The sequence below is a fragment of the Rana temporaria genome, chromosome 4 (assembly GCF_905171775.1).
Source record: "Rana temporaria chromosome 4, aRanTem1.1, whole genome shotgun sequence".
NCBI lineage: Eukaryota > Metazoa > Chordata > Amphibia > Anura > Ranidae > Rana > Rana temporaria.
In genome coordinates, this window is record NC_053492.1 from 168679093 (window position 1) to 168705429 (window position 26337).

At 45.8% G+C, this 26337-nt stretch overlaps 1 protein-coding gene across 1 annotated transcript in view; it reads left to right on the forward strand.

The window, feature by feature from the left end:
• Nucleotides 1–26337, forward strand: part of SEC62 (SEC62 homolog, preprotein translocation factor) — a 99978-nt gene that overhangs the window by 43798 nt on the left and 29843 nt on the right. The window contains exons 2-3 of the mRNA XM_040349325.1: nt 1552–1660; nt 20074–20179. Of these exons, the coding sequence (XP_040205259.1) occupies nt 1552–1660; nt 20074–20179 (215 nt within the window). The remainder of the gene's footprint in view (nt 1–1551; nt 1661–20073; nt 20180–26337) is intronic.

Sequence of the window (26337 nt, forward strand, 5' to 3'; positions counted from 1 at the left end):
GCGTGCATTATAGCTTGTTCATTTTTTATTTTGTCAGTGCTGAATATCCTCTTTTTTTAATGTAACTTCATAGCCTATTTGCAAAAACCCTAGCCAGTATCTTAACATCTGAGGTGAGGAGAGATATAGGGCGATTATTTATATAGAACTAATTAGTCTGATAGTTAATCCATGGATTCCAGGATTTCTTAAATAATGGAATCTTGTCATTTAACCACTTGCCGACCACCGCACACAGATGTACGTCAACACAATGGCATTATCAGGCACATGGGCGTACCTGTACATACCCCATATTCACTTAGGGTGGGGGGCCGGTATCCGGGGGCCCCCTTGTTAAAGGGTGCTCCCAGATTCCGATAATCCCCCCCGCCCGCAGACCCAGACAACCAACAGCCAGGGTTGTCAGGAAGAGGCCCTGTCCTCATCAACATGGGGACAGGGTGCTTTGGAGTGGGGAGGGCGCCCCCCTGCCCCAAAGCACTCACCCCCCCATGTTGAGGGCATGCGGCCTGGTACGGTTCAGGAGGGGGGGGGCGCTTGCTTGTCCCCATCCCCTTTCCTGAACGGCCGGGCTGCGTGCTCGGATAAGTGTCTGGTGTGGATTTTGGGGCGACCCCCACACTGTTTTTTCGGCGTAGGGGTTCCCCTTTAAATCCGTACCGGACCCAAGGGCCTGGTATGCTCTTGGAGGGGGAACCCATGCCGGTTTTTTATTTAAAATTTGGCGTGGAGTTCCCCCTCAAGATTCATATCAAACACAGTGCCTGGTATTGGCAGGGATCCAAGTCGGATCCCCGTTCATTGAAAGTCGGACATATGTCGGCTTCAAGTCGCAGGGCAAAGTCGGATCCAAAGTAGTACTAGTGTTGTGTCGCACCAGTGTTAACCCGGCCTCAATCAATGCTGCAGCAGATTCTGTGTGCACCCGTTTTAGTAAATCTCCACAGGTTTTAAAAATGAGAACATGAGGTTTTTTTTTCCTCCAACCTGTGCAAACAGAATGGCTGAAAGAAGCCGATGATTATTCTTGCCAAAACAGGTGTGTGTTAAACTGTTTTGTCTTTGTTGCGTTTTTCTTTCAAAGTAACACATATACGTATTTGAATAAATGATTATTAAGCCCTGGTTCACACTGGTGTGTTTTGATGTGCGTTTTGAGATGCGATTTGAACTGTCAAATTGCGTGTTAGATCGACGGCATTTGCTAGCGATTGCCGGCAATGACACCGTCCTAATCGGTGTGACGCTGCATCTGCGGTGCTGCACCGATTTCAAAAAGTAGTTTCTGTACTACTTATTGCGTTTTCGGGCCGCGATTTACATTGACATCTGTGCAGAAACCTGCACAGATGCGTCTAAAATCGGGACTGACAAACGGGAGTGAAATCGTGCTGAACTCGCACGGCTTCATTCCCGCAGCCCAGTGTGAACCGGGGCTAAAACAAATCTACCAGTTCCATTAAGAGAGGTGATGTGATGTGGTAAATTGAGACTTGTAGTTTAAAATGTACAACTTTTTTAACAGATTTAATTTGTGTTTTACGACAGGAAGTCGGTGAGCCAACCAAAGATGAAAAGGCCGTTGCAAAGTACTTGCGCTTCAACTGCCCTGCAAAATCAACCAACATGATGGGCCACAGAGTGGACTATTTCATTGGTAAGCATTTTGAGTTGGTGTAAATGGAATTCTGTGAAACAGAAGTTTTTTTTTTCTATGCATTAACCACTACCGACCAGCCGCTGTTATACTGCAGCAGGTCAGCAAGATCCCGCGAACCGTCTGTCTCTTTAAGCAGGATAACAGGCATGCACCCGCTGCATTACAAGGGTGCTGATGCTTGTGACTGGCGGGCGCGATGACCGCCTGCCACAAGCGCTCGCGGGCACAAGAGGCAAAATAGGGACATGTGTGTAAACACACAAATCCCTGTTCTGTGAGGAGAGACAGATCGTGGGTTCCTAATAGCTAGGAACCACAATCTGCAATTTTCTCTAGTCAGTCCCCTCCCCCCAATTAGAACACACAGTCAGGGAACACCATTAAAGGAACACTAAAGGTTCGTTTTTTATTAGATCAATTGATTGCTGTAAGCTAGAGCATTTAAATATCACTTACCTCGTTTTTCCTTTTGACCTCCAAAATACAGTAATCCAGGTTTGAAAATGCCATTTCCTGTCTCTCCTCTTCTTGCTTTCCACCAGCATCTGAGCCGTTTTGCATGGTGGAAAGCAGAATGTGCTCAAACCCTCCCTATGCCTACAGCCCTGCGTGAAGATGCTCTCTTATCCCTCACAGGCATGGAGGCTAAGCCTAATAGGAACTGTAGTTCCCATTAGGCCGTTATGTGCCGCAAACCAGGAAGTCAGTGAGAATAATGATTCAGGAGTGCTGGAGGTGAATAAAACCGCTCCATTTCAACAGCTATCAAACTAGTTATAATGCAAAACATTACTTTTTACTTTATCAGCTACTGTCAGACTTTAATTTAAGAGGAAAATATTTTTGTCTTTACAACCCCTTTAACCCATTAATCTCCCCCTAGTGTTAACCCCTTCCCGGCCAGTGACATTTACACAGTAATCAGTGCATTTTTATAGCACTGTTCGCTGTTTAAATGGCAGTGGTGTCAAATGTGTCCGATGTGTCCGCCATAATGTCGCAGTCCTGATAAAAATCACAGATCGGCGCTATTACTAGTAAAAGAAAATCCATAAATCTATCCCCTATTTTCTAGACGCTTTAACTTTTGCACAAACAAATCAATATACGCTTATTGCGATTTTTTTTTTAATTACCAAAACTATGTAGACGAGTACATATTGGCCTAAACTAAAAAAAAAAATGGGGATAATTATTATAGCAAAAAGTACAAAATATTGTGTTTTTTCAAAGTTTTCGCGAATTTTTTGGTTATAGCGCAAAAAATAAAAATCGCAGAAATGATCAAATACCTTCAAAAGAAAGCTCTATTTGTGTGGAAAAAAGGACAACAATTTTGTTTGGGTACAGCGTCCCACAACTACGCAATTGTCAGTTAAAGCAAAGCAGTGCCGAATCGCAAAATATGGCCCGTCGGCCAAATCTTCCGGGACTGAAGTGGTTAAGGTAAAATGTTTAGGCTTTAGAACCACTTTAGGTGCGTATTTAAAGTTTTGTCATCTTTTAACATCTTTAAGCTCATATAAAAGAGGCCTCACAGTTGCCTTGGAAATTTTTCCCTCATCTCCTGTTCCTGTGACAAATAATAAAACTTTGTATTTGTCAGCAACTTCTGTTCTGATGATAGTGGTCACTAGGACAAATAGTGAGGGTGATTCATCTCTGCAACTACTTACAAAGCAACAAATAACTGACAGAGTTTATAACCCTTTCCCACTCTACCTGAAACAAGTTTTGCCTAGAAATATACTTCAAACCCCATTTTTGAGAGTAGTCTGGTGTTCTAAAAAAGATACTTTTCTGAACAGTGTGAATATCCAGGCCTGGTGTTATGAGTCCCACCTGCTATAAGACTTTTACTATATCTCACAGAGAGAGTGGAAGTTGTACAGCACAAAGTCATTTAAAGGGGTTGTAAAGGTAAATGTTTTTTCACCTTAATGCATTCTATGCATTAAGGTGAAAAAATATCCGTGTATTAGCACGCCGCCCCCCCCCCCCCTCCTTCCTGAGCCCCCCCTTTACTTACCTGACTTTTCAAAAGTCCCGCGCCGTGAATGTGCAGGCTTTTGGGCCGTCTTCCCGGCTCATTTATTGGTTGATTGAAAGCAGCGCAGCCATTCACTTGCGCTGCTGTCAATCACATCCAATGATGCTAGCTGTGTCACGGGAGCGCGCCCGCAAGAACTCCACACCATGCGAGCTCGCATTAAGGTGTTGAGTCCTTGCGAGGAGGAGCCGAGACAGCCACCACGGGACCCCAGAAGACCAGGTTCGGGGCCACTCTGTGCAAAATGAGCTGCACAGTGGAGGCAAGTATAACATGTTTGTTATTTAAAAAAATAAAAATAAATACCTTTAGGCCGGATTCACACTTGTGCGGTGCGAATTCCAGATCTGTTGTCTCTGCAAAACGATAAGAGAGCTGTTCAGCAGATCATCTCCATTTTATCTGCAAATTTGGAGACCTGGGGGAGGGGAGGGATAGGGGGGCAATGTATTGAGTAGAATGAGAGAAATCCTGAAGAGAAATGAACACATCTGCGAATCAGATGCGTACCCATAGAAGATAATGGGCCTGAATTTGCATCTGAGCTGCAACGCAATACTTTGAAAACGCACACGTTTTTTCGGCAATGCGCAGTGCGAATGCATCGCACATATGTTAACCAGCCTCATTGAAATTAATGTATTTAGAAATGTTCTGCGAATTGGATGCGGTTTAAGTCGCACTCAATTCGCATAGGTGTGAACACGGCCTCAGTGATCCTTTAACCTGAAGCTGCAGTATGTGTGAGGTTCTTGTGCAATCAAGGCAGCAGTGGATTAAACAGAGATAAAGGTACATTGAGTGGTTTAAAAGGATTTAGCACTGCTGCAGTGTTTTCTTTCTCGTACATCACGGGACACAGAGCGGCATATTCATTACTATGTGGGTTATATGAAGTACCTTCAGGTGATGGACACTGGCAATCTCAAACAGGAAGTGCCCCTCCCTATATAACCCCCTCCCATAGGAGGAGTACCTCAGTTTTTTCGCCAGTGTCTTAGGTGTTGGTCATGGTTTAGCTTACCTCCACATCCTTGGGATTAAGGTGGGCTAACCGGTTCTGTCCAAAGGCCTCAGTGCTAAAGTGGTCAGCAACCGGACCCCAAACCATTGGGGTGTAGCCCATAATGCTTTCTGTTCAGAGAGCTGGACCCTGGGCCCAGAACTTAGAAACCTTTGGGGGCCTAATGTTTCTGTTGCCAGGGTGCTATATGGGCCCAGGACAGTGGCTCCTTCATAGGAACCCAGGGCCTGAAGGTCTAGACACCACCCACGGAGATGGGGGAAGATTGGACCTCTTGCTGTGCAAAAGTCCTGCGGCATGGAGCAGGTAAGTATTGGGGGAACTTGCGGAACTTGGTTCTTAGCAGGTTCCCTACAGGGGGTGCACAGGGGGACAGGCCTGGGTATGCTCTGCATTGGCAAGGAATCACTATGTCTATGACAGAGACAGGATGATTCAATCTTTTTTCCCCAGTAATATGTGACCTCCCTGGTAAGTGTTGCTTAGCTGGGCTGCTGGCGCTAGGTGTGGGATCTCTGTAAGAGGGGAGTCTTTTTCCCATGCTAAAAGGAGGTCTGTGACCTACCTAAAGGGCTTACCTGCCTGGGTGCCTGCGCTGCTCCGTCCTCCTCCATGTGTGATGGCCCCCGCCGACGGGCGCGCGTGCCCGAGATATAAACGATTTTCGCGCCGTTTCCGTGGTGGGGGCGCGTCCCTGTGGGCGGCGAATCACAAATAAAGGAAGGGGAGGTCCTTCCATTAGCTGCCAAGAGCTCAGTGTCATCCTGAGCTAGAGGAGAGGAGGACACAGAGCGGAGCACGCCGAGGACACCCGGTGGCGAAAGGAAGAATTGCAGTTTTCTAAGGACTGTCAAACCTACAGATAGGTTTTCTTTTCCTTTTTTCAGCAGATGGCTATTGGCAATACTTAGTGGGAGACAGAGTGGTTTCTTTTCCTCTTCAAAAAAAAAAAAAAAGAAAAGAGAAGAAGGGAAAGAACTGCTGATCTCCCTTCTCAGTTTGGGCGTTAGTCTCTATCGCTCCCAAACCGACAGATCCCCTTAGCTACGTCTGTGGCTGGGTGATAGCAGGTGTACCTCGGTATTGTACCATGCCTTCTGGGTCAGAGGGTACAAAGGGTGGGGATTCCCCCGCAAAATCCGAGGGCTCAGACACGGCTATGCCGCTGCTCCCCCTACAGGACATATCAGGGCACGCCTTGATGGGACCTGGGGGATCTGGTGCTGGGGCTGATCCAGGTCAGTCCAACCCCGGCTTTGTCACTGAGAGAGTTCTTGCTGTTTCTTTAGGTGAACTAGAGAAAAGAATGGCAAAAAGGATAGCTAAAGCTATATCGGGTAGAAAGCGGACTAGGTCTCCGTCACCCGAGCAAGAACCCTCAGACACAGAAATCCTTTCCCTGGGGGAATTGGATAGACTTGACGCTTTGGACCAGGGTGGTTCAGAGATCGAGGATCTGGATACTGAGGGGTCTGGTTCAGCCTCCCAAGGGGAAAGTTTGTGGGTTCAGGCCTTAACGGACATGGTCCATGAGGCATTTAAGTTACCCATACCAGAACCTCAAGTATCGGCGGTTTCAGCTTTAGGCTCTTTAAGAACGCCTCAAAGCAACGCAGTTTTCCCGATCCATCCTCTACTCGAGGAGGTCATGTTTCAGGATTGGATTAAGCCAGATAGTCTTTTTACCACCTAAAAAATTCTCTGTTTTATATCCTATAGAGGAGAAATTCTCCAAAAGATGGGCGCCCCCGACGCAGCCATCTCCTATGTGAACAAATCTTTAACTTGTCCGGTGGAAAACATACAGGTGTTTAAGGATCCGGTTGATAAACGCTTGGAAACATTACTGAAAGCCTCCTTTACTTCAGCAGGGGCGATAGTTCAGCCCGCTGTGGCTGCTATTGGAATTACCCAAGCATTATCAGATAAGACTAAGCAAATGCTTAAACTTATCCCTGCCCAGCAGGCAGAGGAATTTTCGGATATACCGAGGGCTATACGCTTTACGGTGGATGCTATCAAGGACTCCATCCAGCAGGCATCACGTTTATCCTTATTTCTAATCCATATGAGAAGGCTCTTATGGTTGAAGAGTTGGGAGGCTGAGCCCCCATGCAAAAAGCTCCTGGTAGGGTTTCCCTTCCATGGAGGACGACTCTTCGGAGAAGATCTGGATAGATATATTCAGACTATATCAAGCGGCAAAAGCACTCTCTTGCCAGTCAAGAAGAAAGCCCGAGGGCCCGCGTTTAAGCGCCAGCCCTCCCCGGGACAGGGGCCCTCTAATACCAGACAGTATCGACTGCCTCCTGCAAGATCAGGCTTTAACAATAAGCCACAAGGCCAAGCCACTGGGGGCAAGAAGCAGTGGTACCGCAAGCCGGCGAAGCCAGCCCCCAAGTCGGCCTTATGAAGGGGCGCCCTCACCCATGATGGTGGGGGGAAGGCTACGTCTCTTTGCAGAAGTTTGGGAGGCCAGCATTCCCGACTGCTGGGTACGGTCTTCCGTGGCCACGGGCTACAAACTAGAATTTTCAGAATTCCCGCCTCCTCATTACCAGGAGTCAAGAGTACCAGGCGACCCGGTGAAGGGAGCCGTGTTGATGGCGGCATTGAATCATCTGCTGTGCCAGAAGGTGATAGTAGAAGTACCAGTCCAGGAACAGGGCTTGGGGTTCTACTCCAACCTGTTTATCATCCCAAAGCCCAACGGCGATGTCAGGCCAATTTTGGACTTAAAGGGAGTAAATGCGTACCTAAAGGTCCGCTCATTCCGGATGGAAACTATTCGGTCAGCTGTCGCCGTGCTCCAGAAGGACGACTTCATGGCATCCATAGACATAAAGGATGCTTACCTTCATGTGCCAATTTTTCAGCCACATCAGGTATTTCTACGCTTCTCGGTGGCTCAGCGTCATTTCCAATTTGTGGCGCTCCCCTTCGGGTTGGCTACGGCCCCCCGGGTATTCACGAAGGTCCTAGCCCCAATCCTAGCCAATCTAAGGACCCAAGGGGTCACGGTCCTGGCTTACCTGGATGACCTCTTGGTCGTAGACCACTCGTTTCCTGGCCTGGAACGAGCAGTCGCCCTCACGGTTCAGTACCTCGAGAGGTTCGGCTGGGTCCTAAATCGAGACAAATCAGCATTTCGGCCCACAAGGCAGGTGGAATATCTCGGCATGAGATTGGATACAGAACAACAGAAGGTGTTCCTACCTCTATTAAAGGTCAAGGCCATCAAAGAGCTAATACAAATAGTTCTGAGCAAGAGAAAGCCAACTGTTCGCCTATGTATGCGGCTACTAGGCAAGATGGTGGCCACCTTCGAGGCGGTACCGTATGCTCAGAGCCACACTCGCATCCTGCAGGCAGCCATCCTGTCAGCATGGAGCAAGAGGCCTCAGGCCTTGGAGATTCCTTTGCCACTCTCACCAAGAGTCCGGCAAAGTCTATCTTGGTGGTTAAACCCTCAGAATCTCCTGAAGGGAAAGACGTTCAGTCCTGTGACCTGGAAGATAGTAACCACAGACGCCAGCCTGATCGGCTGGGGAGCAATTTTGGATGGTTGCACTCGCCAGGGCACTTGGGCAGCGGCAGAGAAGCAGTTGCCCATCAATATCTTGGAGCTCAGAGCTGCCCGACTAGCCCTCAGGGCTTGGACGTCCAAACTGCAGGGGTTCCCGGTGAGAATACAATCGGACAATGCCACGGCGGTGGCATACATAAATCACCAAGGGGGAACCAAGAGTCAAGCCGCTCAGAAAGAAGTGAGCTTGATTTTCTTGTGGGCAGAAGCCCATGTGCCCTGCATATCGGCTATATTCATTCCCGGAGTGGACAACCTACAGGCGGACTTCTTAAGTCGCCAGACTCTATTGCTGGGGGAGTGGTCTCTGCATCCACAGGTCTTTCAGACACTCTGCCAGAAGTGGGGAGTGCCGGACGTGGATATCATGGCATCGAGACTAAACAAGAAGCTAGACAGGTTCATGTCCCGCACAAGGGATCCCAGAGCCTGCGGAACCGATGCGTTAGTTTGCCCTTGGCATCAGTTCAAACTTCTTTATGCATTTCCCCCGCTCCAGTTACTACCCCGCCTGCTGCGCAGGATCAGGTTGGAGCACATACCAGTCATCCTGGTAGCTCCAGCATGGCCCAGAAGGGCATGGTATTCACTAATCCTGAAGATGGCAGTGGGAGACCCTTGGACTCTTCCTCTACGGCCAGACCTGCTATCGCAAGGTCCGATCCTCCACCCTGCCTTACGGCATCTAAATTTGACGGCCTGGAAGCTGAATCCCTGATTCTCAGGGGTAGAGGTCTGTCTCAGAAAGTAATCTCTACCCTAATCAGAGCCAGGAAACCGGTCTCTAGGGTGATTTATTACAGGGTCTGGAAGGCCTATGTAGGCTGGTGTGAGTCCAAGCGATGGCTTTCTCGCAAGTTTACCATCGATAGAGTATTAAGTTTTCTCCAGCTAGGAGTGGATAAAGGACTGGCATTAAGCACAATCAAAGGACAGATTTCAGCTTTGTCAGTGTGGTTTCAGCGGCCGCTGGCCACCCACTCGCTAGTTAAGACCTTCCTTCAAGGGGTCTTGCGTATTAATCCTCCAGTTAAATCCCCGCTTTGTCCGTGGGATTTAAATCTTGTTCTGTCAAGTTTACAGAAACAACCTTTTGAGCCGTTGGCTGAAATTCCTTTGGTTTTACTGACAAGGAAGTTAGTATTTTTGGTCGCCATAGTTTCCGCCAGAAGAGTATCGGAACTGGCAGCCTTATCCTGTAAGGAACCATATCTTATTTTACATAAGGACAAGGTCGTTCTCCGCCCTCATCCTTCCTTCCTACCGAAGGTTATATCCAGTTTTCATCTAAACCAGGATTTGATATTACCATCCTTCTTCCCTAAACCTACTTCCAGAAAGGAAGGGTTGCTGCATACCTTGGATATTGTCAGGGCCATGAAGGCCTATCTTAAAGCTACAGAGAAGATCCGGAAAACAGATGTGTTGTTCATTTTACCGGATGGGCCCAAGAAGGGGCAGGCAGCTGCAAAATCCACCATCTCGAGATGGATTAAACAGTTAATCACTCAGGCCTACGGCTTGAAAGGGTTGCCTCCTCCGTTATCATTAAAGGCTCATTCTACTAGGGCCATGGGCGCCTCCTGGGCAGCACACCACCAGATCTCTATGGCTCAAGTTTGCAAGGCGGCAACCTGGTCGTCTGTCCACACGTTTACAAAATTCTACCAGTTGGACGTAAGAAGGAATACTGATACAGCCTTTGGGCAGGCAGTGCTGCAGGCTGCAGTTTGAGACCCTCGGATTCCGGGGGCTCCCTTTTGAGTTAAATTTAAAAATTATTTTTCTCAACTAAGTTGGATTTATTATGATTTGAGTATATCTCTAAATTAAATCCTTTTGTCTTGGGAAGATGTTCTCCCTCCCCTCATTGTAAGCATTGCTTTGGGACATCCCACATAGTAATGAATATGCCGCTCTGTGTCCCGTGATGTACGAGAGAGAAAAAGGGATTTTTAATACAGCTTACCTGTAAAATCCTTTTCTTGGAGTACATCACGGGACACAGAGCTCCCACCCCTCTTATGGGGACCATTTTTGGGAGGCATACTGCTTGCTACAAAACTGAGGTACTCCTCCTATGGGAGGGGGTTATATAGGGAGGGGCACTTCCTGTTTGAGATTGCCAGTGTCCATCACCTGAAGGTACTCCATATAACCCACATAGTAATGAATATGCCGCTCTGTGTCCCGTGATGTACTCCAAGAAAAGGATTTTACAGGTAAGCTGTATTAAAAATCCCTTTTTTCCCCCTTAGTAGCTAAAGTCTGCCATCAGCTGACATCACAGACCCTCTTCAGTCTCCTAAAAGAATCCCGACAATGTTGGGACCCACCCAGATTCCTGACCGTCAGTTTGTCAACCTCTTAGCATGCTGCTCCTACCTGATGCTCCAGTGTGCACTGGAGGGAGAGGGCAGAGAGACGGTTATTGACAGTCACCGCTCTCTGCTCAGAGGAAACCCAAGAACTGGGTGACCAGCAGTCACATGATCTCCTAGTTCTTGGGCTTAGAGGTGGTGAGGAACAGCTGCCTTATCGGACTGATGCCCACCCTACTGGTGAAGGCAGGGGGGCGGGGGTTCCTCTTCGTGCACCCACTGTCAATCAATCCACTGATTGCAGGCTCCTAGATTCTAGTCGACTAAAATAGTGTTCATTTAGTTGACGAAAATATTTTGTTTCCTGGTTGTGGATGTACTTTGGGGGATGTCCTTTAATCTTACTAGAGGTCTAAATTCTACAGTGTCAGTTATGTTTTTAGCTCAATGCTATTTTTTGTTACTGGTTGTTATGGAGGTGTCGGAAACTTTATTCCAAGATACAGTAATGTGAACTGTACACCACGATGCCACACGTCTCTTGACACAAAATTAAAATAGAGGACCTGAAGCAGATGTCATGTAAAAAAAAAGGAAAAATTGCTCAGCAGTACATCTCTGTAATGCACATTTCTTCATGTTTATTCCTTTAAAGCGGATGTGCCACGGGAAAATAATATTAAAAGCCAGCAGCTACAAATACTGCAGCTGCTGACTTTTAATATTAGGACACTTACCTGTCCTGGAGTCCAGCGCCGATCGCAGCAGAGCACGAGCGATCGCTCGTCTCTCTGCTGCTCCCTCCGCCATCCACGCTGAGGGAACCAGGAAGTGAAGCGCTGCGGCTTCACTGCCCGGTTTCCTACGGCGCATGCGCGAGTCGCGCCGCGCCCGCCGATTGGCTCCCGCTGTGTGCTGGGAGCCGAGTGTTCCCAGCACACAACGGGGGACAGACGGGATGTGACGGAATGCCCGTCTTTTGCCCGTGAATGCCGGGCTGGAAGTGGGTGCAAATACCTGTCTTTAGACAGGTATCTGCACCCCCCTCCCCCCTGAAAGGTGTCAAATGTGACACCGGAGGGGGGGAGGGTTCCGATCAGCGGGACTCCACTTTAGGGTGGAGAACCGCTTTAAAGAAGCTTCAAGTACAGAAATAAAAAAAAGTTGTACCCTTAGTTACATTTAAATTTACAATTGAAAACTTTGTAATTTAGTTATATATTTAGTTATGTCGCTTGTTGATTTTTGTCAGAGATTCAGAGCTGTCCTGTGCTTTCTGCTGGTGTTATATCAAACAATCTTTTTTATTTTGGATAGAGTAAGGGAGGGTTATGGACTTGAGAGAAAATCCCTGCAAAGTGATGGAATTCCAGTGTGTCACCAGAACTAGTGTCCCCATTGAAAGAGTTCTCTCCATTAGCATTCTCATGTCAACCCAAAATTTGGGGTTTTCTTTTCCTTCACTTTTGGTGATGATGGTAAACAGGACAAATAGAGAGGGTGAGTCTCTCTAACGGAGGTACAGACAGCAATAAAAACCTGGTGCGTTTATGATGTGTTTTGCCGTGTTCCAGTACAGTTCTGTGCTGACAAAATGGTTCATGTGCATTTTTTTCTGCACTGGAGCTGACTACACTAGTGTCAACTATGCCATTGGAATCCAAATAACCTACTGTCCATGTGCTTTTGATGCAGAAAAAAAACTCACTAATCTGGTGTGAACTGGCCATAAGTCTGCATTTACACCTGGGCATTTTGAATCGTGGGCAGAATCGCTGCAATCCTGACCGAAATAAAAAAAAATAAAAAAACGATTTACTAAAATGACAAATCGCACAGCGCTAATTTCAGATGCTGTTTATTTTAATGGCACCTAAAAACATGGTGTGGCTCTGCCACAATTGTCAAGCGATAAATCACAGGTAAAACTACACTGCATTTTTAGGTGCCATTTAAAATGAATGCATCTGAAATTCGTGTGACGTGATTGGTAATTTTAGCAGAACCTTTTTTTTTTTTTGTAAAAAATTGGCATGGCAGCACACAAAACCGCAATAGTGTGAGCCTAGCCTCGAAACCTATAATAAAAGGTGGGTTTTTTTCTCCTGGTTTTAACATTGCTAATTTTACATTCAGTGTTTAAAAAAAAATTCTGCCAAATAACCTATTACAGCTCTGAGCTTGTTTAGAGCAACTTTCCACAAAAACACTTTTTTCCCCCTCACCTTCCAGGACAGCTACTTGAGAGATGATTGGCTCCGCCCTCTACAGAAAACACAAATCGGATACAATTTAAAAGGCCCCTTCCTTTCCTCTGACCTTCAGTTGTTTTGTGTTTCCAGACCCTCCAGGAGCACCGACACGTTTTTTGTTTTTCCTAGGTCTGGTAACTGTGGTTGGCAGACCCCTCTTCTCTGGCAGCATCCAGTGCTGGTTGTGGCTGAGTCCTGGATGTGTTCAGTCCCCGTTTCTGGCCAGAAGGGTTCCCTATTGTTAAAGGTTTTTGCCTCACCTGCAAGGGTACAAATGGCAACTTCCTTCAGGTTCTCCCCAGCTCTGCTGGTGGAAACCTTGTCTTCCTTGGCTTCATCGAGGTGTTACCTAGATGGCGTCGGAGGACTTCCGGTGACGTGGCAAGATAACACCGGAGCCGGAATTCACGTGATGCATTTTCCGGCGCCGTGTTCATAAGGACTATGGCGCAGTTAACTGAGGACAGCAGCCTTTTCTCTTCGGCCGATCACCACTCACCAATGGAGCTTGAAGATAGGCCTGAGGAGGGAGCACCCGCTCGGATGGAGCCAGCGGCAGCCTCCGGTTCCCATACTACCTCCAAGGTAAGCCCTTGTCTGTAATAATGCAGCAGGGGTCCTTTTTTGGGGTATGGGCCTGCTTCTTTCTTATGGCTTGTTTGTTTCTGTTCTTTTTCTAGGATAGACAGATGAAAAAGAAATGCGGAAACTGTAGAGCCAGGCTGCCTGATGGATATAAAAAACTATAAAACATATAAAAGATTGTTTTCCATTTAGGGCTAGTTTAGAGACTTCCTCTTTTTTAAAGAGGCTATTGTCTTCAATGAAGGAGGTGGTTGCCTCCTTCCAGTCTTTCAGTGACAGGGCAGCGGGTCTGGGACCTTCTTCCTCTGGTCCCAGGACTCTAGAACCGTCAGTTAGACCCTCTCCTTGGTCCGAGATCAGTGATTCACACTATACCTCAGATCCAGAAGAAGAGGAGAACCCGAGCTCCTCATCTGATGGGGATTCTGCATCAGTGGGGGAGGCAGGTAACCCTAAGTTTCTTTTTCCAGCTGAGGAAATTGATGAGCTTTTGAAATCAATTTATACCTCTGAGCAGATTGAGATGCCGCAGCAAATCCAATCTGTGGAGGATAGAATGTATAGGGGGCTTCAGGGGCGGAAGTCAAGGACTTTTTCTGGTTCACCAGTCACTTAAGGATATTATTCTGTCAGAATGGAAAGATCTGGAAAGGAGAGTGTTCCAATCTAAAGGGCACAAAGATTTCCTTTTCAATCTGAAATTTAAGAAACTTTCTTTAAATGTACTAAGCTAGATGCCCCTGTGTCTCAGGTTTCTAAAAAGTCAGACCTGTCCTTTGAAGATTCAGGGGTCCTGAAGGAGCAAATGGATAGGAAGGCCAAGTCTTTGTTACGTAAGGCCTGGGATGCTTCAGCTTTATCCTTGGGTCCAGTTGTAGCATCCACCTGTGTGGCTAGGAATCTAGATGTATGGGTTCAGCGTCTGGACGAGCTCCTTATGTCTGACACCCCCAAAGAAGAGGTTAGGGAATCCCTTCCACTCATTGCTAAAGCAGTAGCCTTCTTGGCTGATGCAGCTTCATCCTCTGTGAAAGCTACAGCAAGGTCTTCTGCTCTCATTAATTCAGCCAGACGAGCAATCTGGCTTAAGGCTTGGGAGGGGGACCTGGTCTCCAAGAACAAACTCTGCGGCATTCCCTTTGAAGGCAAGCTCTTATTCGGTTCCTCCTTGGTGGAGGTCCTAGCTCGTTCCTCTGAGAAGAGTAAACGGTTCCCTTTTTCTCAAAAGAATAAGCCACAGAATAAGAAGACTTTTCGTGGTTTCCAAAACAAAGCTAAATTTGGAACCAACAGGCAACAGGCGAAGAAAAAGTGGTCTTTTAACAAAGATAAGCAGAAGAAGAGGATTCTTTTTACTGCTTCAGCGACGCCAGGATAGGGGTAGGGGGAAGGTTGTCCCACTTCGTCAAGGAATGGGAAAATATTTCTGACAATTCCTTTATCCTTCAAACATTGGAAAAGGGTTACAGGTTGGAATTCAAAAATATTCCACCCCAGAGATTTTTTCTTACTCCTCTGACGAGAAACCAAGAGAGTCGACATGCCATGTTGAATCTAGTTTCCATGTGGGAAACAAAGGGTAATTTTCCCTGTCCCGGAAAATCAAAAATTCCGGGGATTTTATTCCCATGTCTTTCTGGTTCAGAAAGCCTCTGGCGGCTTCCGGATGGTCATCATTTTGAGCGCCCTGAACAAGTATATTCTCTACGGACGTTTCAGGATGGAAAACATTTACTCTGTGGAATCTATTATGGCCAGAGGTATTCATGGTTACCCTGGATCTTCAGGACACTTATCTTCATGTTCCAATCTGCCAGAACCATCGAAAGTTTCTCAGATTTGCGATTCTCATGGACAACGGGCAGTACAATGCCCTCCCTTTCAGTCTCTCGGCAGCACCCAGGATTTTTACAAAGATCATGGCCGAAGTCATGGCCTTTTTTCATGATACAAAGTGTATCGATCGTTCCATATCTGGACGATTTTCTGATCTTTGTCCGAGACAAAGAATCCCTTATCCGGGTTCTGCAGTTGGTTCTGCGGACCTTTCAGGATCTAGGGTGGAAAGTTAACCAACGGAAGTCTTGTCTGGTACCCTCCCAAGAACATACTTTTTCTGGGTTATCTAATAGACTCTGTTGCTCAGAAATTTTTTCTTCCCGAAGAGAAAGTTTTAAAAACTTCTTCTCGCCGTGCAGGCCTTCAGATTGCTCCCCCAGACCTAGCTTTGGCGGGTCATGCAGTTATTAGGTTTAATGACCGCTGCCAGCCCAGGAGTTCCTTGGGCCCAATTACACTCCAGACCCCTTCAGGCGTTTCTCTTACACCATTGGGATCGCAGGAAGGATTCTCTGGATGAACTGGTTCAACTTCCAAGGGAGGATTCTCTCAATCTCTCCTGGTGGGAGCAGCGAGAACACCTGCAGGGAGGGAAGAACTGGGCGCAACATGCTCCAGTGAAGGTTACCACAGACGCCAGTCAGTGGGGCTCGGGTGCGCATTCTCAGGGCTGGCAGGCCCAGGGAGTTTGGTCGCCGGAGGAGGAAGACCGCTCCTCAAATTTCAGGGAACTACTAGCCGTAGGGAAAGCTCTCTTGGCTCTGCAGGAGAAGCTCAGTTAAAAAGACCTGTTGGTGTTTTCAGACAATGCCACGACAGGTGGGGGGCACTCGTTCGGAAGTCACTCCTAACGCTATCGCAGCAGATTCTTTCCTGGGCGGAAATCAATGTCACCTCGATCAGAGCAGTACACATCAGAGGTTCAGAGAACACACTGGCTGACTATCTGAGCAGGGTGAGCGTAAGTTCCAGTTACATCAAAGCACGTTTCAGGAGATTGTGCTAAGATGGGGTTTTCCTGCAATGGATCTTTTTGCCTCCAGTCTCAACAGGAAACTGCTGGCGTTTTTCTCACTGGAGAGAGAGAGACAGGGTCCTTAGGGACGGATGATCTCTCCTTTCCCAGGGATTTCGCTCAGGCCTACGCCATTCCTCCTTTTCCCCTCTTACCTCTGGTAGTTCGGAAAATTATTCAGGATTGGGCAGAAGTGTTTCTGATCGCCCCCTGGTGGCCTGGGAGGAGTTGGTTCTCCTCTGAAGACCCTCTCCTGTGGATCTTCCCTGGCCCCTGCCAGAGCGGAAGGATCTACTCCATCAGGGACCAGTATTGCATCCAAGCCCTGAGATCGCATCTTACAGTTGAAAGGGTGTTCAGAGACAGTTATTCAAACTATCCTGGACAGCCGTAAGTTGGTAACTAGAAGAATCTATGGGAAAGTTTGGAAAGTGTTTTATTCCTGGCAATGGAAATATGGTTTAGATTCTTTTTCTACTCCCTGTGTTCTAGATTTTTTACACAAGGGAGTGGAGAAAGGTCTTTCTGTCAGCACCCTTAGAGTTCAGGTTGTGGCCCTGTCTGTATTTTCAGACAAGAGGCTAGCTGAAGATCCTTTAGTCAGGAGGTTCCTTTCAGCCAGATCTAGACATGCTCCCAGGATCATCAAACATGTACCTCCTTCTGTCATTAGTGCTTAATGCTCCAACAGGGGCTTCGTTTGAGCCTTTGCATGAAGCTTCCCTGAAATGTATTTCCTTGAAGATTTCCTTCCTTTTGGCTATTACGTCAGGGAGAAGGATTTCTGATCTGCAGTCCCTTTCCTGTAAAGATCCCTTCCTGAGGATTTTAGAGCACAGGGTGGTGATCAAGCCTGATCCTTTCTATTTGCCCAAAGTTTCTTCTAACTTTCATAGGTTCCAGGAAGTAGTCCTTCCTAGTTTTTGTTCCTCTCCCAAAAATGTGGAAGAGGAAAGATTTAGTTTTTTAGACGTAAAGAGATGTCTACTGCTTTACAGTAATCCAGTGGGTTTAGGAGTTCCTCCCAACTTTTAGTATTGATCAGTGGCCCCAAAAAGGGATCCAAAGTGTCCAAAAGCTCTATCGCTAGATGGATAAGGGAAGCTATTTGTGAACCTTACAAAGCGTCATGTCGTAGTCCTCCTTCTAGAATTAGGGCTCATTCAACAAGATCCATGGCTACGTCATGGGCAGAAAGAGTGGTGGCATCATGGGAAGAAATTTCTAAAGCTGCCGTCTGGTCCTTCTCTCATGCATTTGTCAAACATTACAGTATAGAGTTCAGATGCTTTCCAGCCAGGACCTTTCCTTTGGTAGGAAAGTGCTTCAGGCTGTTGTCCCTCCCTAAGGTATAGTATCTTGCTTATCCTCTCAAGTAGCTGTCCTGGAAGGTGAGGGGGGAAAACCCCTGTTAGACTTACCGGTAACGGTATTTCCAGGAACCTTCCAGGACAGCTTCTATATTCTCACCTTATTTTTCTTTCACCTGATGGTGGTGTGTTTTTTGTTTTTTTTGTGTTGTTTTTCCTCTGCCGAGTGCACTTTGGTGGAGGTTTACTTGATCTTCTAAACAACTGAAGGTCAGAGGAAAGGGAGGGGCCTTTTAAATTGTATCCGATTTGTGTTTCCTGTAGAGGGCGGAGCCAATCATCTCTCAAGTAGCTGTCCTGGAAGGTTCCTGGAAATACCGTTACCAATAAGTCTAACAGGGTTTTTTCTCAGTTTTTACTTCTAAAAAAACTGGCCATAGATGTTTTGTTTTTTTCCCCAGTTGGCTGATCAAAAAGAAAAAAAACTATTTCCCCCATCCACGCATTTGAGGTGGATGGGGGAATCCCCTGCTGCGCTTTTGTATTCTGGCAACGGGACTCCTCAACTGCCAGAAACCACTGAGCAGCACTGCACCTGATTGGCTGTAGGAGTTGATCAAATAAAAGTGTACCGACAGTCCCGTTCGGGGCGAGTTAGTTAATTAACTCTTCTGGAACAGGGATGGATAGAAATTCAGATGACTCCTGTTCCTATAAACCCTAGCTGAGATTTTGTCTCTAATCCTAACATTGTGCTTTTTACTTCTCTAGAAGAGTAGATTGTCAGCACATCCTATTGTTGCTACACCAAGGTAGATATCCATGCTAGTGCCCCAGCCAAGGACCTGACAGAAGAATACATTTTGGATTGAGTTGCAATTATTTTTTAAGGTGACCCCATAATTGCAGTATTACCTGGATTACTGTATTTGTACAGATTGATGTTTTTTTTTTTTTTTTTAGTATCCACATCAGTGTTCCACATTAATTGATGTTCCACATCAATCCACATTAGTTCTCCTACGCAAATATTCTACTTCACAAACCACTAAAATAATAAATAAGATCACAAAAGCTATTCTAACACCCTCCTCAACCTGGCATTACATGTTCTATAATCCTGGCGGTTATCAGGTTTAAAGGGTTTGTTCACTTTTTACTGAGTTTTGCCAAAAACATCCTAAAGATTTACAGCATTCTCAGAAGATTCTTTGTTGCACTTACCTTTGTTCACTACCCACGCATGCGCAGTTTGCTCTTTCGTTCGCCGAAGAACACTAATGCCGTGTTCACATGCTCGGAATTTACGACAACAATTGTTCAATGGGAGCTTTTGGTCGGAAATTCCAACTGTGTGTAGGCCCCATCGGACATTTGTTGTCAGAATTTCCGACAACAAAAATTTGAGAGCTGGTTCTGAAATTTTCCGACAGCAAAATCCGTTCTCGTAAATTCTGATCGTGTGTGGTCAATTCCGATGCACAAAATTCCACGCATGCTCTGAATCAAGTATGAGACGGAAGCGCTCGGTCTGGTAAAACTAGTGTTCGTAATGGAGATGGCACATTCGTCACGTTGTAATGGACTAGTACAGTCGTACGTGTTGAATGTCCTATCGTCTGTACCCGGCATAAGCCACAAAAGAGAGCAGACTACACATGCATGGATAGAGAATGAAGCCAAGTGCTGGTTCGTGGGTTTTCATCACCATGCATCCAACACTTGATATGTCTTTTTCATCTGCAGGGCAGAGAGAGAGAGCAATAAAATGAGCAGCTGAAAAAGTAAGCTTTCTTTTTACTAAACAGAGCACTGTATGTACTGAGAACTCTTTTTAATGCTTGGGGATGTTTTTGGCAAGTCAGTAAGGTCCTTACCACATGGGGTGGGCTCTGTTGGAGTCTGCCTGCTCAATGGGAAATCTGTCTACTGATTACCACTGATCAAGCAGATGGTTGGTCTGTGCCTGCTTTGCTTATGCAGAATGTACTCGGACACATCCCACTCCCCTCCATGGGAGGTCAGATGTAAACGGACCACCTGTCCATTTTACACTTGACTGCCTTCCACTCTGGTCAGTATTTAGCAGGTAGGCTCGGATGTTGACAAGTGTCAATGGAAACGTGTCTGTTGACACCCACTGCTCCATTAAGAAGACTGAAGGGTCTGATCGGGTTCGCCTAAAAAAAAACTGACAGGGCCATGTAAAAGGGGCTAACAGTGGCTGTCTATTTAGATCCGACCACCCACAGAGGAGAACAGGCTGTGTCTGTGTCCGCTCAGCTGGCTCAGCGGACAGATTCCCTGCTGGGTAGGCGGACTCCAATGGAGCCCGCCCAGTGTGGAAGGGGCCTTCAAATGGTTTAAAGTGTTGGAACAACTTGTGTGAAATATTTTTTTATTAAGCAGTCTTCTCTTGTGTTTGCAGCTTCTAAAGCAGTGGATTGTCTTCTGGATTCAAAATGGGCAAAAGCAAAGAAAGGAGAGGAGGCCCTGTTCACAAACAGGGAGTCTGTGGTTGAATTTTGCAACAGGTATGTCTGGTTAAAATACCCCATGTGAGGGCTATGCACTCCTAAACCTTTTGCTGCCAGAATATATATTTTTTTTCTGTATGCACATGTTAAAGTACAAATATATTTTCTGAAAGCAAAGAACCTGCTGTATCATAATTGCACAATTGTTTATCAAATCTAAATTTTCCGTAATTTTTTTTTTAAAATTACACTCAAATTTATTTTAATTCAAACAAAACCAATATAATAGCCAATTAGTAAGTAGACTCCAAATATGTCAAGCCTTGTTCCCGTGCAATGAGAGACCAAGCTTATTTAACGTCTTTTGTTTGTGATTTTATTGTGTTATAAAAATTGATTTTCAATCTTTAGAAAAAAAAAATTACATATATATATATATATATATATATATATATATATATATATATATATATATATATATATATATATATATATATATATATATACACACATACACACACACACACACACACACACACACACACACACACACACACACACAGTGGAATATTGTATTACGAGCATAATCCGTTCCAGGAGAATGCTCGTAATCCAAAGTGCTCGCATATCAAAGTGAGTTTCCCCTATAGAAGTCAATGGAAACTAAAATAATTTGTTCCGCATCTACTTCTATTGCATGCAATGCCGCATGTGGACAGAGGTCGGGGGTACCAGAGAGCCTCGGAAAGGCTCGGGGACAGCTCGGCTGAATTTGGAAAACCTCGGGAACAGTGTTTCTCGGAACTGGCTCCGGTGCCCCCGCACCTTAGGCCAAATGCGGTACTGCACACTGTTGTGGCTTGAATCATGCTCGTGTTGCGAGAAAACACTCGCAAACCGAGTCGGGATTTAAAAAAAAAAGTGCTCGTATTGCAAAACGCTCATTAACCACGTTACTCGCAATCCGATGTTTCACTTGTATCTATTTATTAATATAATCTTATGAAGAAAATAGACTTTAATCTGTATTTTCTCATAGTTTCGGTTTGTTTTTTAAGAACCCCTGGATCAATCTGGGTGAAATTTGCATATGTTGGTCCCCCAGATCGGGGCTATCGGGGGGATATGTAATGGTAGGGATACCTTGTGTGAAAAGGGGTGTTCCAACTTTTGGGAAAATTGTGTGCTCTCTGCCTGGAGATAATTGGTTTATTCCTTAACTGATCTCAATATCTCCCAGGCAGAGAGAGGGTGGGTGTACTATAAAAGCTTGCTGTGGTAATGTCATCTGCTGTGTCATGTAAATGAACCTTGGTCTGGCTCTCAGGAACCATTCATTGTGTGAATTTCTATTGATGATAGATGTGTGTTGTTTAGCAGGTGAGAAGAGCTTACCTCTGAGTCACCTCGTCTGGGTAAATGACTAGTAATTAACGCATGTGGATTATATCAGAGATAGAACGTCTGTCTCCTAAAAGAGGTGTATTGAGGGGGGCTCGTTAGTAAACCATTGTATGATGTTGTGGGTGGAGTGTGTCTTTGTCCATCCGATTACTGCAAGTTTTCTTTTTGGTGTATATAAGAACCTGCCTCTCAATAAAGCTATTCTATGCCTGGTACACCCTTCACGCAGCCTCTACTTGTATCATCGGCTACATGACAGTTATCCATACCGCCCGATGCATAGGCCGCAAAGCCGCGGCCTCAATTAGCAGCACGACCCGATCGCGGGTGTGGGGGGGGATGCGCGGCAACGCTCTCAGGATAACCCCAGGTCTGCTGCCATGGGCGCCAGGTCCATAATTCTATGCGCAACGGTGACCTGGCGCCTGGATTTTGTCGAAAACTGGCTTAAGTGCATAAGATGCTTGATCGCATGAAAAATGCTGAATCGCATAGGAATGCATGATGGGTTTAAAGTTGCTTGTTGGCCTAGATTTTGCTTATTGAGGCATGATAATTTAAGGTTCCTTAATTATACAGGATTCCTTGTGCTGGCATAGGAATACGTGTCTGCATTGGTGCATGTTGCACAATGTTGCATAACACATTCATAGCGCATACTTGCTTGCAAGATGCTTGTTCCATAGCATACACGCTATATGTATGCGTGCATACAGCGCGCCCCTTTTTATGTTTTTGCCTAAAATATATTTATATGAATTCTTTCTTCCATGGACACACGCTTCCATGATCACGCTTACATAGAGGCATATGGCTTTAACTCTTGCCACGTACACATATGGGGAGCCTTTTGCATATGTGGTATTTACATGGGACTGCAGAGGTTGTCTGCGTTTCGCAGGAGAACAGCACTGTCTCCAGTTGGTGGTCTTGCCCCGTAGGTTAGCCACCGTGCCTGGGTTGACAGGGTGCTAGGGCCCGCCTCTAGCAGGTCTAAAGCTCCAGGGTATAGCAGTAATGGCATACCAAGGCAAATTCCTGCTGATGGATCAGTCCGTGGCATGGCTGGACCTAAGGGTGTCCAGCGTGGTCAAGTACCTGGAACACCTGGGTTAGAATCCCATTCTAAAGGTACATGCTCAGACCAAAAAGGGGAGGTTTTTTGGCCTCAGACAAGATCATCGCTATGAGAAAGCTGGTCTATGTGGGCACGGCAAGGAACAGTTCCTTACTTTTTTATTTTTTCTTAGGGGCTAGGGAAGATGCTGGCTTCATTCAAGACCGTTCCCTATCCTCAGTTTTATTCAAGGCTGATATAAACATTATTTGGTCGGCCTAGAAGGAGTGTATCCTAACCTAGCATTATCCAAAGGGTCTGGTTCCAGAGACATGCTGGAGTTTCAGTTGATGGTTCTTAACTAAAGGATTGCCAGGCCTGGAAGAGTCCACGGCCCAGGGGAAGTGTTCAAGCTCCAAGTGATGGATCATCTGGCCTAAAGGCCTGAACATTTAGGTGGCAGGTTCGTTCTGTCAGAGTACAATCAGACAATGCCATACTAGTGATTTACTTAATTTACTAAGGAGGAGCTTGTGCCTTGCCTATTGACAATCGTCATTACATGAAATGCAGAATTAGCAGGCGATTCGCTGGAGTCGTCAACAATTGTTTTCGGGAGAATGACCTCTACACCCCGACTTTTCTGACCAAATGCCACAGAAAAGGGTACCCTGTACATAAAATGTTTTGGCGTCCAGGTTCAACAAGAGAATTGAACAGCTTTGTGTCAAGGACAAAGGATCCACCCGCATGCGGGACAGATGCGTTAGTGATCCTGGGGGACCAGTTGTCACTGGTTTATGTGTCTTTCCCCCCAGTTCCGCGTCTTTTGTATCTTCTATGCAACATCAGAGGATAACGGAAGCCTGCCTGATTACTCCGGCATAACCCAGATGACCTCACTGTGCAGGAGCAGTAGGGGTGATAGTAGAGGACTCAGGGTCCTTTACATATTGTCCAGTCCTACTTCGCAGGGGGTATTACATGCTGTCTTGCAAACAGGTGAATTAATGGTCTGACTATTATAGCCCACATTCTTGAGGATCGGGGCTTTCAGAATCGGCGGCAATTACCTTGATTCATTCAGGAGAGCTGGCCTCCAGGACCAGATGTCCTAGGGTCTGGAAGGCCCAGGTTCCTGGTGTGAAACCAAGGGGTGGCATCCTTGGAAGTATGTCATAGGTAAAAGTCTGGCCTTCCTACATTTGGAAGGGAGATGGAGCTAGCCTTAAGCTCTATCAAAGATCCGATCTCGGCCTTGTCAGTATTTTCAAAGGTCACTTGCTTCATACTCTTGAAACCCGGGCCGTTATACAAGGGGTAACGTGTATAAGCCAGTTTGGTCGCCCTTGGGCTTGGAGGATTGGGTCTAGTTTTGTCGGCTTACAGAGTCAGCACCTTGGGCCGATGCACCATATTTCCCTTCATCTTTCTAACAAGGGAATTGGTGTTCTTGGTTGCGGTAGCCTCCGCAAGAGAGTTTTCAGTATTGGCATCTTTGTATAGAGCTTTACTTAATTATTCTTACAAGTAGGGTGATGTTAATCCTCACCCATCCTTATTTACTAGAAGGATCTAGTGTTCATTTGAATCAAGATATTCTTGCCTTCCTTTTTTTTCAAAACCTTGTTCCGCGGAAAGAAAAGTTATTGTTATTGCTTGTCTCTCAATAGTGATGAGAGCAGTTAAAAATCTATCTGAAGGTTTCAGATATAGAAATCTGACGTTTTGGTGTGCTGCCAGAAGACCCTAGATGTCGACAGGCAGTGTTCAGATCAGCTGTTAAAATGGTTACACTCTCTTTTGTTAGTGTAAGAATGGTCTAGGCCTATCTGGAGCGGCTGCTCGGATACGGAAAACTGATGTTGTTGCGCTACCAGGCCCCAGGAGAGGGCAGGCAGCGTCTAGATCAACTATTTTCAATGTTGATTCATCAGGTTATTATTCAGACTTGTGGTTTAGGTATAGGGCTCCCCCTGTTTCTTTTTGGAGTGCACCCTACCAGGATAGTATTACCAAGCCTTTATGACTCAGATTTGCAAGGCCGCAACTTGGTCGTCGGTGCTTAATTTCACAAATTTCTATCAGGTGAACATAAGACGGCAAGAGGCTGCAGCTTTTTTGGCGCAGTATGCTGCAGGCAGCATTATAGGTCCTCACGTCTGAAGACGGTCTGCGTTGTTGGTGTCTCCCTCCCCTCAGTAAGCATTGCTCTGGGATGTCTCATTTAGTAATGACTAAGACTCTGTGTCCCGTGATGTACGATAAAGAAAATAGGATTTTTTTAACAGCTTACCTGTAAAATTCTTTTCTTGGAGTACATCACGGGACACAGAGTTCCCGCCCCTTTTGTTTGGGGATATTGGGACACTTATTGCTTTGCTACAAAAACTGAGGTCCTTCCAGTATGAGAGGGGTTATATAGGGAGGGAACTTCCTGTTTTTAATTGATTACACCAGTGTCCAGCACCTGAAGGTGGAATATAACCCATTTCGTAATGACTAAGACTCTGTGTCCCGTGATGTACTCCAAGAAAATGATTTTACAGGTAAGCTGTTATAAAAATCCTATTTTTAAATGGTTGAGTTTTGTTTTTAGGTCTTTGTTTTATCTTATAAGCCTGGGTATGCCCAATGGGCTTTGTTTTGTACCTTAACCTCAAAATACTTTAATAAAAAGTACAGTATCTAGAAAAAAAAGAAAGATTTAAAATTGCACACGCCTGTGAAATGGGGACTAACTACAGTGCCTAAAATTGTCCAAAGGTGATGCTCTAATCGCCGTTTATATGTGGGCATGACCTACAGTGGATATAAAAAGTCTAGACACCCTGTTAAAATGTCAGGTTTCTGTTAAAAAAAAAAAAAAAGACAAAGAGAAATAATTTCAGAACTTTTTCCACCTTTAATGTGACCTATAAACTGTACAACTCAATTGAAAAGCAAACTGAAATCTTTTTTTTTGGGGGGGGGATGGGGCATATAACTGGGGATGTAGCTGTGTTCAGAATTAAGCAATCACATTTAAACTCATGTTAAATTTGAGTCAGTACAAGTGCCTCTGATAAACCCCAAATAAAGTTCAGCTGTTCTAGTAGGTCTTTCCTGACACTTTCTTAGTTGCATCCTACAGCAAAAGCCGTGGTTCGCAGAGAGCTTCCAAGCATCAGCGGGATCTGTTAAAAAAAGTCAGGAGAAGGGTACAAAAGAATTTCCACTGCATTAGCTATACCGTGGAACACAGTGGAGAAAATATGACATAGCAGGCACATTACCAAGAACTGGACATCCCACCAGAATTGATTAACAGACGAGAAACTGGTCAGGGAGGCTGCCAAGAGGCCTACAGCAACATTTAAAGGAGCTGCAGGAATATCTGGCAAGCACTGGCTGTGTGGTACATGTGACAACAATCTTCCGTATTATTCATGCCTAGGCTATGGAGTAGAGTGGCAAGGCGGAAGCCTTATCTATCGAAGAAAAACATCCAAGCTTGGCAAAATTTTTCAAAAACACATCCCAGTAGCATGTGGGAAAATGTGTTATGGTCGGATGAAACCAAGGTTGAATTTTTTGGCCAGAATTCCAAAATATATGTTTGTCGCAAAAACAGCACTGCACATCACCAAAAGAAAACCATACCCACCGTGAAGCATGGTGGTGGCAGCATCATGCTTTGGGGCTGTTTTTCTTCAGCTGGAACAGGGGCCTTAGTCAAGGTAGAGGTGGCAATTATGAACAGTTCCAAATACCA